We start from the raw sequence: 15,934 nt of genomic DNA on the forward strand, positions 1-15,934 counted from the left end.
CTTTTGTCACATGGCAGCCAGCCGATGCGCTTGTAAAGACGAGGATGTGCAGGTGTGAAAAGGGCTTTGTTTCCACCAACAATATCGTAAGACTGTGAAACTGGATGTAAATCTTATCCGTGCACAATGTTAATCTACACGTTTTAACTACTCCTGGATATTTGGAGGGTTTTGGAGGGTTTCAGAGGAAGATGGTGACTACGAATCTAGAGCTAAATATCAAACACTCAAGGGCCTGTGAATGTGTGCTGGACTTTATTTGGGGGTGGGGGTTCAGAAGGGAACTCAGCATCTTGTGTATGTGTATGCGTAGTTTTCAATGTAAAATGCACTTTATTTTTTGGGATGAAAATGGCACAAAGTATCTGCAAAATGAAACATATAAATGATAATCAACATGCACTAATTGAGATATTGTACAAAGTGTGTGTGTGTGTGTGTGTGTGTGTGTGTGTGTGAACGTGGTGTCTATTTTTCCAAGGTGTTAGTTGTACTTTTTATTGCTCACTTTGATCAGTTCACTCTAATGAGACTTGTTAATTTTGTATTAAAACTGTGCTGTGCATAAAACTCGCCTTGTGCTCATCCTTTCTCCCCCTGCGGTTTCCCTGGTAACCTCCTCCTCAGCTGTATCGTCTCCGTGGAAACTGAGTCTGAGCCAGGTATGTGTTGTCTCTATGGTGACAGTGAAACAGCAAAGACGCCACGCTTCATTCATTCATCGTTTTTATTTCTCTCACTGTACAGCTCCTCTCCCCATTGCAGCCACGCTCTGGCCGCACTCATGGCTCAGTCTGTTAGTGTATTTATTTATGAGCTTTAGGTTTAAATATTACAGCATTTTATATGACACTCTGCTAACACTGCCCTGCTTCCAGCGACTTTCATCGACATGACATGCCACATGGTTTATGGCTTAAACAAGTGTTTCAGTAAACAGCATACAAGTAGATTGGTCAGCACAAGAGGAACCGCTCTAGCATCTTAGTCACTATTCAGATTTGATTGAACGAGATAAGCACCTTCGCTGGGTCTAACAGGACGAGAATTAGGATTTGCTCACTTTGCTCTCAGAGGCAGTGGCTGGATTATCATTTATAACTAGCTATGGATGTTAAGCATTATTTTTCAGTTATAACTAGCTTAGCTTATGTTAAATTTTACAGCATGTGGTGTGCATTTAGTGAGTTACTGTGATCGTGGTTCAGTGGCATTGGTCCAACATGTGTTTCGCTTGTGCACATTAAGTGGTCAAACTATCAGATTGTAGGGTGTGTTAATCGGACCAGTCATTTTCCTCTAGCTCCGAGTCGTCCTCTGAGTCAGAGTATTCCACAGCAATGCGACGTGACAGGATTGTGGCCACATCATTTCCTACTGGTTCCCTCTTAGCCTGTTGCTCCTGTTGCTCCTGCACCTTTTTGAGTTGGATACCTGCAAACATTGGATTTATTATAAACATTTGTTGTGTGGAATGCACAGCACAGAGGATACCGTTCATTTAACTGTGACACTCACCCATGCGTATGGCAGCCAGTAGGTCGCTCCGGGCATCACTGACCACAGAGCTCTCAGCAGCGGCAGAGGAAGACATTTTGCGAGTGGTGGAATGGGGAGCACCAGCGGATATGGGAGGAGGAGGTGGGCCAGGAGGTGGGGGGGCTGCCTGCGCTCCAGACAGAGGAGGTGGAGGTGGGGCATACCCCCCAGCAGCCCCTATAGGTCCTGGAGACATTGGTCCACCAGGAGGACAAGCAAAGGCTGTCTGAGCTGATGGGATGAGCGGAGCAGGCGGAGGCGGAGGAGGGCTGTTGGCATAACCATCCATACTGCCAGAGAACAAAAGAGAAAGTTAGGACAGTGCAAAGCTTTACTGCAGCACAAAGCTAATAGTAAAAGTGACATAATGACAACAAGCCACTAGATGGCAGCGTTAACTTATAATTGCCCTCTAGTGACAGATACAAGAGGTGTTGTTTTAATTATGTAATAATTATAGATTAAATGTGCCTGTGTGGCACAGTATAGTACCTGTAATCAACAGGTGGGAGGGACATGGAGCCCCCGTTCATGGCTTCCGTTGGTGGAGGGGGCAACGGGACCTGGTGGTGATTGCGGCCCAGTGTCCCGCCCTGGTAGGCCATGGCCCGTCCTCTGCCCTCTAGCTCAGCCGCTTTAGGGATGTGTCCTGCAGCCATCTGAGCGGCAAGCACGCTTGGCGGAGGGCCGGAGTAAGTGTGAGCGTGGCCCGCATGGTTCATAGCATTTGGATAGTGATGTTGGTCAGGGACATGACCCCTGAATAACGCAACAAAATTATTTATTGTTAGTATTTTTTTAATCAATCAATCACGTTCATTAAGGTAAATATACATCCAAGAGATATATATCCGTGAACGAATGCAAATACCTGTTTTCTGGGGACATTGAGCCTTCAGAGGACGTAGCTCTGTCTCTGTGGATTGTGTGTCGATGGTCAGGCCTCAGCTCTTTGTCCAGGGCCATCATATTCCACTCCTGACGACGGTTCCTTGCTTTGCGAACCTTCTTGACTTCCCTCTGTAATGTGCCATCCACGCAACGTCTCTGCTCCTTGGGGTGAAAACATCAGTCATGAAATACGTCGGACTTATTAAATCCTCTTTGAAATGTTTTTTTTTTTGGATTACCTTCTGTTTCCTTTTCTCCTTTCTCTTGTCTTCTGTGTCCTGCAGCATTTTCTCCTTCCAAAGATTAAAGAAGTAGGAGGGATCTGTGTAAAACTTAAGTGCATCCTTGTGGTCATCCCTGTAAAGACAGACACATGTTAAAAGACCCAGCTATAATGTAAATTAAACATCTGACGTCCAAAGACTAATGACCTGTATGATGATAGGATGCTGAGGGGAGGAGGCCTGTCGCTCAGATGGACCATGTCTTTAACAGGGTTGGGTATGCTGTTCTTGGACACCACCTGCTGGTCTTGCGTGGTAGAGCTCTTGAAGGCTTTCCTCATGTTGATGTCTTGCAAGGAAACTATGAGCCACAAGAAGAGGGAGATGGGGAAAATAAACAGAACAAAATGGAACAAGAGTGAGCAATGCAACAGGGAGCAGACATTTTTAGAGATGTGACATCAAGGCAGAGCATGGCCCTCTGACCCACCTTCCTCCACGGTGGAGTCCAGCTGCGTGACTTTGACAGCCAGGCGGTCGATGCGGTCCTGGAGAGAGTTGGCGCGTAGATAGAAAGTGTTGGCCTCGTTAAATAGTTCACCAAATATGTCCTCGGCATGTTTACCTAAAGACACCGAGCAGACAACCCACACACAGAGACAGGAGGAGAATATGAGAGCTTATAATAGGACTTATGAGAAAGTAGACCTGCAATCCATATCAGGAGCCAAATATGTCTGTGCAGCCTGAGCGCCAATCAATATCGCAGTAATGTGACACAATGTGAAATCCAAGTCTTGAAAGGCACTGCAGGATGGTTATTTTCCATGGAACAACACCAAAAATATGAACTAGAGCAGAATGATTTTGGAAAAAATATCCCTTTCATTAATATTTAAAGAAAGACTGAAAGATGAACTGTTAAACGAGAATCACATGCATTTCACAGCATGTTTGGAGAGGTCTAAATAACAGGGTAAGCAGGTTTCATGCATAATAGGACTCCATGGAAACAGGATGTTGTGTTGATAGCAAAGACTATTGTACTTGCTAATGTAGTGTTTAAAAAGGGAAACGTGTTTGATGTGTGTAATATTCAGCAAAAGCTACTTCCAAGTATTCATAGCTAGCTACACTAATAATGCCGACTGCAACCATTCGAACTGCAATTTTAATTCGACTGGGATCAGGTGTGCATACATATTATGAACAGTATTCATAAGCGGAATAAGGTTTGAAAGTGCGCCATGAAAATGTGTGTTTTTGAACAGAAACCAAAGAATAACACATAAAACATTGGTAACTTTCTTTGTTTTGCATATAGTGTGACAAACAGGTCTAAAAACTAGCCATCTTCACTTCACAGAAAGCCAGTCGTTAAAATGTTTTGATGAGGCTCTAAACCAGAGGCTGTAAACCAAAGGCCTTAGGTGATGGGCCAAAGGTTAATTATGCTGTAAGTTGTGATGAAAAATAACAATATAAAGTACTATAACTAGGAGTGAAGAAAAAAATTGTCCAGTTTTGCTAAATTGCAAACATTGTTCATGTGTAAAGAGTGTAAAGCAAAGGTGCTACACCAAACTTAAACAAACACTACCTAAGGTCTATTTCTGTCCCTCCTGCTGACAGGATGGGCTGCAGGAAAAACATTTAGAGGAAGGAAGCATCCTACATCCGGCCTGCTGCGTGTTGCCCCATCAACTTTGAACTCCCCAGGGAATAGGTTCATAAGCACCCAGGTCAAGATTCAATGGAAAAACAAGCTGCCCCTGGGCTTTAGAGGAACTAACTATTGCCCTAAGTGTTGTTACTGTGCAGACTGGGGCATATTTAGCCTTGCACACGGGGCTTTTGTCATTTCAGAGAGCTCTCACATATGTGTGTCATGTCTGTAGTGTATGTAGACCCCTCAGGCCTGTGAGAGCACTTATATTTAACCCACAGCTGCTGCTGAAAGGCCCACTCCCTGTGCAGGAACTTGATACAATGCAGTGGTCAGACTAACAGAGAATGGGGAATGGACTTTGTAGCAAAATGCAGTGATTTCATTTCAAAGGGAGACCACATGAAACACAATTGCACAATGTAATAATAGATCAGGAAAGTTTAGTTGCTCAAAAATGTCACTCTTTGTTCTATAATTTTGAAGTTGATTATTGTATGTGTGAAGAGGATAAATAACTACAGTATAATAATTACAGTAGATATTATAGGATTGTTTTGATACCGACACTGGATGTTTTGCTGAGAGGACCCCAGGTTTTCCAGGTATCTGAGGAAGTAGGACCTAAACGATTCACCGATATAAGACCATTCTGTATTATCTAAATAAATAAGGGCCCACAAGCGTGAGCATAAGCTGTTCACTGCATTGCTTATTATATGCGCCGAGCAGCTTAAAACCTGTCTGTAGAGGCTCTGCAGACACTAAAACTCACCAGAGACATGATTCATTTTTACTTCTTTGATGCCTTCACTTCGTCTTTAGAGGACCGACACAATTGTGCATCATGATCCATGTGCTCTGGACAGTCTTTTTACGTTTTTTAGTCACAGTCGGACTGTTTTAGTTTCAATTGGACTGGTCCTCGGTATTGGCAGAAACCCTGAGCCCCAGTATCAATACCATTTGTTCATCGGATTGGAAGAAATGGTACCGGAATAACCTTAATTATACATATCTTTCAGTTCTCCCTACACATCAAAGACAGAATAATGACCCGAGATCATGAAACAGTGGCATGTCCACAGCTGCCCTGATGTGTTCGTTTTCGTGTGGCCATCTAAAAGGATTACATTTCCCGCCCCCATGTCCCAGTCCAGGGCCGCAGTAAGCCCGCAGCTCGCCCAATGACCCCGGGCTCTGCAACTATGACAACCACCAAATCAATCACTGGGGTGGGATTAACAAGGCAACCATGTGATCCCGTCCTGCTACAAAGAGGCTACACACACCGAGTGGATGGTCATCATGCTAAAGTCACAGTTTACGCAGCCTGAGGAAATGTCATGGCAGCTGTTGGTCTGTCCTCAAAATCACTCCACTCCTCTAGTCGTCTGCGGTCGGTTGTTGTCAATTCCAAACAATTAATATCACTTTAAAACGTCTTTATTTGTGGCTTCTGCGGCCTCAGTGTGCATCTGTGTGTCATACTTAGGCTACTGAGCTGGCGGATGATGGCGGACAGAGTGTTGTTCATCACACATTCGAGCTCGCTGCCAATGCCCTCTGGGAGCTCCCCCCGACAGAGGTGGCGCGGGTCGATGTTCCTCTTTACCAGCGGCATGGTGAGGCCTCACACCGGGACGAACTGTCAGAAGATGGTGAGAAAGATTAGATTGTTTTAATGCAACTTGGAAGTAGGTGTGCATGGATACTGGATAGGGAAGTCAGGGCAACTCTTAGTGTTTGATTGTAGGGGGATTTTATTTGATCAAAGGTTGTAGTAAACATACTGGATAATAGACATAACTAGAATTGTTATCAGCACTGATTTTAGTGACAGCATTGCAGACGAAGAGTGCACAAAGCACGAAAAGCAGCAACATCAGTGTCCCAAAGACCAGCAGTGAGATTTACGCATTAGGAAGATACAGTGTGCAGCTTATCCTAGGACAGCTTGACAGATGCCCAGCTGGACCCATCACACACAGATTTTTGAGTGTGTTTGAACCACAGCAAAAGCTGATGGGCCGCCAATGTCCAATGTGCCCCTGCTCCAAAAATATACAACGTTAACAACATACAAGTCACGGAAAACCAACCCCTGGCTTTGATAGGAAACTCCATGGTTCAAATGGTAAAAGCCTTTGAGATCTAAACATGCATCACAGCAGCCATGCAATCGCCGCTCTTTCCTGTTTCCTGTTTTTACGCTCTCAATCTGCTCCTGTTTCCTGGTCCTCCCACTGTCACATCTCTGCTTCCTGCCCCAACACTGGAACAATACAGCCAAGGAGCGACTGAGAGGAAGGACAGGGATGTACACAGTCACACCCAACTCATGTAAAACACATATTCCCCATCAAAAGATGCATTTTTACACACACTTGGAGTAAGACTAGTTTCATCACATGTGGAGTGACACAAGAGCAGTTGTGGTAGGTCAGAAAGCTAATAAAATATTTACATAGAAGAATAGCTATTTTTAGTTTGTACATACTGCATTTTAACGTGTTGCAAACCTTGTTGTGTCAGGTTATGAGTTGAATTGTTCCAGTATCAAGTCTTGATAAACAGAGTTGCATCAAGAAAATATCTGGGGAAAACTTCTCAAATGATTCACTTTATTTCAGGCAAAAGAAAGGGTCACATCAACAAAATAAGATAAGAGTGGACTTTATTGATCTCACAATGGAGAAATTCAGGCACTAAATAGCGAGTGCAAGCTGGAAACTAGAATATAGCTTTTTGTAAGCATGTTCCACCAAACTGGCCAGTTTAAATTACTTGTATGACAGTATTAGAGCCCCAAATCTGATGTGTAAATGAGAGAATGATGCAAATGTGCAAATGACTCTGCTGGCAATCCACTTTCGCATGTGCTAATTGTTTTGCACATGAGCAAAACAAGTCGCACATGTAGCACCTCATAATGTGCTGAGGAAGAGCAATTTTGACAGATTGCTGAATATCTCTGTGTTTCAGCTCTTGACTTCCTTTCACTACATCATTGTTTTATGTGTTACAGGAACAAGACGTTAACAGATAATTCAATAAAAAGAACTTCATCAAAATGCAGTGACAGTAAATGTAAACCTAAAGCATTTCTAAAACTTCTCAATACAAGCGCTAGGCCGTGTCTTACTAATATTGCTATATGGAAGGGAAAGTCTGTACACTGTTGTAGCAGCTGTCAAAGACAGACACTTCTTCACTGTGGCCAATTCCCACCAACCGGGCCCTCAACAAGACAAGCTGCCCCCCACCACCAACAGCCTCATGCCAAATAGACAGACAAAGGCTCAAATTACATCATCTCCAGCCCCTGTGAAGCACACAAATGTGGTTAATGTGTGTCATGCAGCTAGCAAAAATGTAAATTATTGGGTTGAATGTTCTTTACTGTCTGCCTGGCATAACAATCACATCACTGAGGCGAAATAATGAGCAAATGAGGGTGCGGGAGGAGGGACTGAGGGCCTTGTGCGATTTAGAAGAATAAATGAAAACTAGGCGTTCAGGACAGACCAAAAGTGGGGCAAAGTGGTCTGAGTGTTGGAAATGTTTGAAGAGTGAGGCAGAAGCTAACTTAGGGAGATGGCAATATTGTTGGTGTGATGGGAGAAAGAGGGTACTGCATTGGGGGAGGGGTAAAAACAGGCACCTCGGGAAAGCCACAGAAAGGTTCCCGGGACAATGGGGCTTCGTTCACACGGCAACCACACCAGCTCTCCAATGCATCCTCCCCCTCATCCTCCTCCGCCTTCTTTAAGGGCCCCTGTACCCTCACCATGAAAGCCCAGAGAGCCAGCCTGCGCTCATTAGGGAAGGAAACGAAGAGAAAGTAAAGCCGTGGCAATCTCACAGAAAGTGTCACCCAACACTTGAGCTCTCAAACCACACACACTGTAAGACACGTACAGTACAGTCAGTGTCCATCTGCACTTTCGATCTGCTCTTTTGTGTCCCGTGTCTGGATACTCAAATAATAACTATGCTCTCTGGACTCAAATCACAAGGTAGGTTCTCAAATATCCCATTCGCAGCATGTAAACAGGCCCTTCAACTGCAAAAGAAATGTTTTTGAATCCTCTGAAGGGGTCACATTCATGCTGCATTCAGGGTACAACGCAGTTCCCTGGTGATTCCTGTAAGACACTGACACGGAAATGCTGAGATGAAGATGTGGGAAGTCCATTAAGATGTGAAAGGCGAATCATTATCAATTTATGATCTGAGCACAGCTTCTTGTGTGGTGGTTTGCCTTGCTATGAATTATCCAGTTTTGGATTACGTCACGGCGCGCTGCCCTAAATATAATCTATACACAGCTTCTGTCATGATGCAAGGACAACTGCTTTCAAAATTACAGTGGCATTTGTGGGGAATGGGGATGATGCCTGAGGGCCGCTTTGAACAAATGTCACTGTCTGGGGAGCATTGCCCGGGTTGAGCACTCAAAGCTGTGCAGTAGAGGACAGTGTCTCCCTTTAAAAACAGAGACCAAGGTCCCCTTCGTAGTCTGAAAACAACCTGCTTATACACAGCCTTTGTTTTTACTCAAAACATTTATAGAGTAAAAACAACGACTTCTGAGTTTTTAGTCTTTTGCTGATCAAAAAATAATCTGGGGACAAACAGTAACACAACAATGAAAGCAATAGCTGCACATCAATCTCTGAAAATTAGTAGGCTTATCAGTTGCCCAAATATTTCCAAAGTTAAAAAAACAAAACAGAACAAATGATCATTCTTTGCCATTGTAATAAAGAATCAATTGACAACTTCACAGAATACATTTTAAAGAGATACAGGAACACTAACGTGGGAGATTTGCTCTGCAGAAGCTGAAAACTACAAGAGATTAGTAGGTTTTATACATGAGGAAACACCCCGGGGACAGGAGCAGAAGATTGTAGTGTTTGCAGAGAATATTGCAATACATGTACTACCAATATTCCATTAATTGTACAGCCCTATATGATGTACTCCAATAAAAATGACTATCTATCACCAGCAATGACACGCGTATTATTGGGGGAGATCCACAGCATAGATTTATTGAGCGCTTGTTGTCACACAAATGTCATGCTTCTGTAACTACAACAACATGCCGTCTCTCTCTTTCTCTCTCTGTCTTTTCTATTTTGCCCACTGGCTGATAGTTGCAAAAGAAACTAATAGCAGCCCCGATCAATCAGTGTTCCGCACCGCCGCTTCCCGACACTGACCCACATCTGCTCATCCCATCCAACTCCAAAGTGCTCCCCCCCACCCCCGTTACAATATTTCCTACTCAGCATCCTGTTAACAAAAAGTATGAACTGGGCATCATCAAACATCAAGCTGTCTTTTCTTTCTTTAGACGTTTAACACTGCAGAAGGGCATGTTTATTATGATGGTCAAGTGGAGTGTCCGCTCGCTCCACTGACCACTTGGTTAGCTAGCTTATTTCACTGATCTTACTTTTAGAGTAGTTACTGCAGTGCGTTAAATTAAATAAACACGATTTCTTACACGGAATAACAAAGAGATGTGATCAAATAGAGTCACACGGTCATCTACTTACCACAACTTAAGTGATCAGTAAATATGTGTCGGTCCGCATGTCCCGTTAGATACTCCTATTAGCACTGCCATCCCGTGTCTGGCCACTAAAACGTCCTTTGAAGGCGGGGCGGGGCTTGCTCGGTGTGCCAGCCAATCAGATCACAGAGGAGAGGATTTCACGAGTGACGGACGTCTGTTGCGGCCAATTGTAGCTCAATAAAAAAGTGAGTGATAGAGATCGACAACTGTGTTCAATGAAGTCGGGGTGGGGCCTAGACTGGGCGTCGCTTGAGCGCTCAACAATGCGTCTTCGCCATCGGAGCTTGAAATACAATTTTTGATGCACATTGCGCGTTATTATGGGAGGCGTTTTGTTAGAGATACAAATTAATGTAAAGGGATTATGTCTAGCTAGTAGTAGGGCATAGATGATTGCTGGGAGGGGCATTGATGATGAACTGAGCTGCTGAGTTAAGACTTAAAGGTCCTTTATCACCTGTTTTTTCTAGTAGTGGTAGTAGAATTGAAAAGAAAAAAAAAGGTTTGAGTCCTTCAGGCTATGGTAGAAGCAGAGAGTTCATCTGTACATCTAATAAGTACTTTTATAGATTGAGAACAAGCAGGTTACAGTGGGAGGAAAATGTGTAATTTCTTACATTTCTGCCTAAATTGGTCATAAAATGTGGTCTGACCTTAATAGAATCAGAATGATTGAGCTAAACCACACCACAGTGATTGGCCTTCAGGTTAACTCACACCTGACTCTAAATGTCTGTAGAAATGTGTCTACTTAGCTCTTGGAGGATTCTTAGCCACTCACTTTTTCCTCCCTGTCCTGTGAATGTTTACATGTAATTGTTTGGGTGATACTGGTACGTTGCAGTTCACTCATTCTTGTGATTTTAATAAGATCAGACCACATTTTATGAACAATTAAGGCAGACCCCAAAGGGTGTACTCTCTTTTTCGTCCCACCGTAGTTACTGATACTATATTGCCGTAACAGTAACTTTCCGCAACACTCATTCCAATGACAGAGAGAGACTGCAGATATACCAATGAGTCCACTTTAATTTTCTTGCTCGGTGCTTCATGTAAAATATTTCAATAAGATACAGTACAATGTTCCATCTGCCATCTCCATGCCCACAGCCGCACATGACTTGTTCTACCAGACTTTCCATAAAACAAAGCCATGAAAACAGATTAAATTAAAAGTTAAAATCTTTTTCCATCTCTTCTTCACACCACCGCGCAGCAAGCAGTGCACATTACCACGCATGCCTCACCCTCAAAGGGCTGTACACCAAAGAAACAAACAAAATAACATTTATCTGCTGGCAGTCACACACTGTAGCAGCTTTGACTTTGGGCCAAACTTTGACAGAGTAACTGGCTGGAGCAAAACCCAGCCATTTCCTATTGCCATGTTTAGCTTTGACAAATTATTATAAACAGTCTTATATCTTATCCTCTTTATTGTAAATGTAACCCGCCGCTTAATAGCAGTGCTTGCAATACTGGTGTATACTGGCGTCACCGTTTAACTGTTCCCGACCAAGCGAATTATTGAGTGCTCTCCGTTAGGTGCGAAAGAGAGGAAGCCCTCACATCCCTCAAGTACATTCAGATGAGCATGTTGAGGGCTACTTGTGTGCTGAATGAGTGTTTGTGGATGACTAGATGTCTCAGTAGCGGTGGCTCTGATGAGAGTACTGGGGCGGCTGCTGGGAGGTAGAGGAGTATCCCATGCTGCTTTGGGGCAGTGATGTGCTTGGTCCAGGGTTCTGATAGGCAGCATGAGGATTGGAGCGCTGCAAGAAAAACTTAAGCGTAAGCAGCAAGTCATTGATGTTCATTATTGTGAGGGCAGAGTGTGTACCTGGTAGTCTGAGGTCATGATGAGGCCACCTGAGGTAGTGGTGGGCGGAACAACTCGCACTTTCTTCAGTGGCGGTCCTTGAGTGTGGCTATTGTCAGGGTTGCCAGTGTGTCCAGCTCCATTGGTGTGGTTATTTCCCTGTTGTTGTTGCTGGTTTTTCTAATAAAAGTGATACATTTAGGTGACCAACTGCATGTAATATGGTTTTAGAGTGTGTGGAATATGATATTCCTACTTTGTCTGCTTTGTCCTCGGGCTCCTCCTCTGTAAGGAATTCCCTTTTAGGATAGGGAATCTGGCAACCTGCAAAGACACTAAATAAAGGCCCAAATATAATGAAATACCATTAGCTGATCCCATAAAACCATGCATACTTTCTTTAACTTACTCAGATGTTGGCAATGGCTCCTCTAAAAAATATGGGTCCTGCATGGCCTGTTCGGATGTGATTCTACGGATGGGATCCATAGTCAACAATTTCTGTAGCTTTAATAAGAAATACAGTTTAGACCGTGATTAGTCAGTGATCACATGGATACTTTTACTTTACACAAATTTTACCAAATGGAATGCTTTGCTGTCTGGTTTGACTTTGTGTTTTTCCATATATTTTATAAGGCTGCAGTTTGTGTATCTGTAAAACAATCAAACATTGTGTTAATATTACTAGTAGTAACAGGTTCTCATATGCTCATAAACCAATTTTAATGTTACTCAATTTACAAAATACCATAAGCAGTTGTGAGGCTAAACAGACTCACGTATTTCTTCTGAAGTCTTTCATCAAAGTTGAGTGCTCTGGCATCTTTTTAATGTCTTCCCAATCTTTATCTACAAAACAGAAAAGAGACCATGTTCCTACCACGTGCCCTAAGTCACGTAAACAGAGCACTGAGGACTGAGGGCACGCGCTAAGACCAGACAGCTACATATCAACTCGTCTAAGCTAAGGTAAGAACATATCTCAGTATTAAAAAACGGTGGCCTATTCCTTTAAATAGCCCAGATTGCAGATAGAGCAACAATTTCGGAAATGGAAATGAATGGAAGCTATTTCTTTACATTTGTATAGAATTTGTCTTACCAGCAGGGAAGCCCATAACATTAAAGATACGGTCCAGTTGGTCGTGGTGGTAAGGGTTACTGGTTTTTATGTCCTCTTGCCGGCAGTGGAATATTGGCTCAGATGTCAGCAATTCTGCAAAAATACAGCCTATCGCCCAGATGTCTGAAAAACAGCAGACCACAACCCACAATCATTATCAAAGCTCTACTATGAGGCTCTCAACGCAAAGCTTCTTTTAGATACAGTACCCACTACAACCAAGTGTTCTTTTACATTATGACAGTATATCAAAACTCTATAGACCGATTGTACCAATGGCTTTTGTGTAGTGTCGAGCTCCCAGCAGTAGTTCAGGTGCTCTGTACCAGAATGTAACCACGACAGGGTCAAGGTCAGCCAAAGGCTTTAAAGGTGAATTGAAGAGACGGGCAAAGCCCATGTCCGCTGTGGGAAAAGACAGAAAATTAAGTACAATTTCAATATATTACAGATAACTCAATAAAGTTGATTAGGTGTCGTACACACCAATTTTTACTCTTCCCCTTTCAGGTCCTTCACCCATCACTAAAATATTGGCAGGTTTCTGAAAGGAAACATTTCATCCTCAGTGGAGGTCAACGACAAGCATTGCTTTTTACTTCGCTCTAAATGGTTGTCGGTGCCCTCTAGCGGTCAGATGCAAACACAACAGACAAAGCAGACTTACGTTGTCTCAATTACAAGACTTTGTTTTTCTATATTACAAATCCAGGGCAAAAGATAGCAAAGACTTGAACACACAAAAGCAAAATAACTTTACAAATGTATAAACAATGCTAAATGTCATTTATTTGGCTGTAACTGTCATGGCACCAGTAAAAGTACTTTTCTTGCATATTCCCCCTGCCTTTCCCAATCCTCTTACAAGGTCTCTGTGAAGGACCCAGTTGGCGTGGAGGTAATGGATGCCATCCAAGATCTGGTAAAGCAAAGACTTGACCATTCCTCTTGGAAGTTGAAGTGGCTTCTTGTTAGCCTTGGATGCTCTATGGAATTTAATAATGTGCTAAGCAGAACATAAAAAAAACAATTATTAGCTCAAATGTTCTTTTAGCTGCATATGATATGGTGTACACCATGACTATATGTTAATAAACCAGATTTTTAACTTCATTAAACAGGTATAATAAAATAGTAATACTTTACCCAAAGATCATGTTCAGCGTAGTCAAAAAGCAGCCACACTTTGCGGTCTGCATGTGACAAAAATACCTTCTGCAGTGAGATCACATTGGGGTGTTTTAACTCTCGTAGAAGCTGCAATCAATAAACAAGAATAAGAATCAGAATTACTTTATTGATCCTCAAGGGAAAGATTTTTTGTTGGAGAAAATATAACAATACATAAAAAGCATGTAAGAATCAAACATATTTCTTACAGCAATCTCTCTGCAGGCAGACATAGATATTCCAGTGCCTTCAATCTGCTTGAGGGCGTAGTCTTTATCATCCTTCCTACAAAAGCAAGGCAACATCGACAAGAATGGTAAATGGTCTCAACTTAAATGGCGCTTTTCCACCTACATTAGGCACTCAAAGCTCTCATTCATACACTAACGCACACAGACACTGGAGGCAAGACGGGTGAAGTGCCTTGCCCATGGACACAATGACAGTGCGCACCTTCAGAAGGCCATCTGCACCACTGTCACACCAAAACCCTGAGAGGCCTCCACACTAAAAAGAAGGTGGGCACTTGGAGATTGGCACAAAAAGTCTAGATCGGATTGAAACAGGATTTATCTCAAGCTCAAGTAATTTGAGAGAGTAAAAATAAATGCTCTGTTTCTCCTTGGGCCACGCTCAATAACTGCAGAACAAGCTGAGGAAGTATTTTCAAACTCAACGCTTCTTTAAGCCAATAACAAAAGATTACAATGCAAATTTATTCCCTCACCAGTTTTTTTTTTACCAGTGCATATTGGCAACAAGTCCAGGATCAGTAAAATGATTGATAAATGAACTTTATTATGAATGTATTTAGAGTAAAATGTGTGTAGAAACATTAGCCTACATAGTTAACAGGTCTATGGCCCCACAAAGATATTTAGTCATTTGTCAGGGAAAATTACATATAGACGAACATAAATTACAAAATTGCAGCAAGCATGAAAGAACAGAACAGAACAGAACAGAAAAGAACAGAACAGAATAATCCTTAAATATACAAATATAGATCAATAGAACTTCAACATACACAGACAAACACGGTGGAGCAGCAAACAAGAAATGATTGAATCAAGGCTTCTGAAATTACTCAAGTCCCTCAAAATTAGACTAATGGCACTGCTGAAGTACAATAACAACAGTCTATTATACGTCAGTGCTGTTACTACCAGAGAGCACCAACAGGGTTTGTGTGCTCCCTACGCTGCAGAAAACTTGTAGACTCGGTTGCCCAGTTTGTGGCACTTGATCCCAGGCTCAAAGGAGAAAAGAGTCAATATAATTCATGAGGGAGAGAGTTGAGTTAGCTCGAGGCCTTGCTGTTTATAGACTCACCCATCCTTTCTCTTTGCTTTGTATACATGTCCGTAGGTGCCCCTTCCTACTTTGCATCCTTCGTACTCAAACAGGTCTTCGACTCGTTCTCTTTCGCCAGTGAGTTTAACTTTAAAATCATAGTCCATTTTCACTATAGTATGAGCTAAGAGTATGTGCTCCTGCTTTTATGAAGCGTAGCTTGGAAGCAAGTAGGCTGCTACTCCAACAAGCTCGGTTTGACTATTTGGCTAGTTGCCTCCTCCAGCGCGGAATTTCTCTCTTCAACTATGTTTTTACATTGAGCTTCCCTGAGGCTTTTGTACGTTGAGTTGGACGGCTGCTGTTCAGCTAATCCCGATGAATGAGTCGGAAATATAGCCCTATTTCTTATTGCTGCGTTCTCTCAGCCGGTATCTGCCCAAAGAGACGCACTTAACAACGGCGTATTAGTGTACGGCACTGTCGCAAATTGTCGCAAACACGAACTGAAAAACAAAACAAAACAAAACAGAATTTCAACATTCTATTTTATGGACAATAACCCTTAAAAAAGGAAGAAAAAATATATATTATGTTGTCCATTAAGTGAAGC

The 15,934-nt window shown here is 42.6% G+C and overlaps 2 protein-coding genes across 2 annotated transcripts; both read right to left on the reverse strand.

Moving 5' to 3' along the window:
- Positions 1-713: 713 nt before the first annotated feature.
- wasf3b (WASP family member 3b) lies at positions 714-10,001 on the reverse strand. The gene is made up of 9 exons (XM_079575701.1): positions 9,891-10,001; positions 5,812-5,968; positions 3,145-3,279; positions 2,862-3,015; positions 2,670-2,787; positions 2,411-2,592; positions 2,032-2,298; positions 1,519-1,829; positions 714-1,434 (listed from the first exon to the last, which is right to left on the reverse strand). The coding sequence occupies exons 2-9, from the start codon at positions 5,942-5,944 to the stop codon at positions 1,277-1,279; spliced, it is 1,458 nt and encodes a 485-aa protein (XP_079431827.1). The 5' UTR covers positions 5,945-5,968; positions 9,891-10,001; the 3' UTR covers positions 714-1,276.
- A 1,019-nt stretch (positions 10,002-11,020) lies between these two features.
- cdk8 (cyclin dependent kinase 8) lies at positions 11,021-15,792 on the reverse strand. Its single transcript, XM_079576476.1, has 13 exons — positions 15,361-15,792; positions 14,238-14,313; positions 14,005-14,115; positions 13,724-13,864; positions 13,345-13,402; positions 13,132-13,263; positions 12,838-12,981; positions 12,515-12,584; positions 12,315-12,387; positions 12,142-12,239; positions 11,989-12,067; positions 11,754-11,912; positions 11,021-11,685 (listed from the first exon to the last, which is right to left on the reverse strand). The coding sequence occupies exons 1-13, from the start codon at positions 15,486-15,488 to the stop codon at positions 11,560-11,562; spliced, it is 1,395 nt and encodes a 464-aa protein (XP_079432602.1). The 5' UTR covers positions 15,489-15,792; the 3' UTR covers positions 11,021-11,559.
- Positions 15,793-15,934: the final 142 nt, after the last annotated feature.

This window comes from Gobius niger (genome assembly GCF_951799975.1).
Source record: "Gobius niger genome assembly, chromosome: 18".
Taxonomy (NCBI): Eukaryota; Metazoa; Chordata; class Actinopteri; order Gobiiformes; family Gobiidae; genus Gobius; species Gobius niger.

Coding starts and splice junctions, on each gene's coding strand:
- wasf3b (XM_079575701.1), bottom strand. CDS start 5,944: ATGCCGCTGGTAAAGAGGAACATCGACCCGCGCCACCTCTGTCGGGGG. Junction 2,788..2,861: donor AGCATCCTATCATCATACAG/GTCATTAGTCTT, acceptor CTGTCTTTACAG/GGATGACCACAAGGATGCAC. Junction 2,593..2,669: donor AGGAGAAAAGGAAACAGAAG/GTAATCCAAAAA, acceptor TTTCACCCCAAG/GAGCAGAGACGTTGCGTGGA.
- cdk8 (XM_079576476.1), bottom strand. CDS start 15,488: ATGGACTATGATTTTAAAGTTAAACTCACTGGCGAAAGAGAACGAGTC. Junction 14,314..15,360: donor AAAGCAAAGAGAAAGGATGG/GTGAGTCTATAA, acceptor TTGCTTTTGTAG/GAAGGATGATAAAGACTACG. Junction 13,264..13,344: donor AAGGGGAAGAGTAAAAATTG/GTGTGTACGACA, acceptor CTTTTCCCACAG/CGGACATGGGCTTTGCCCGT.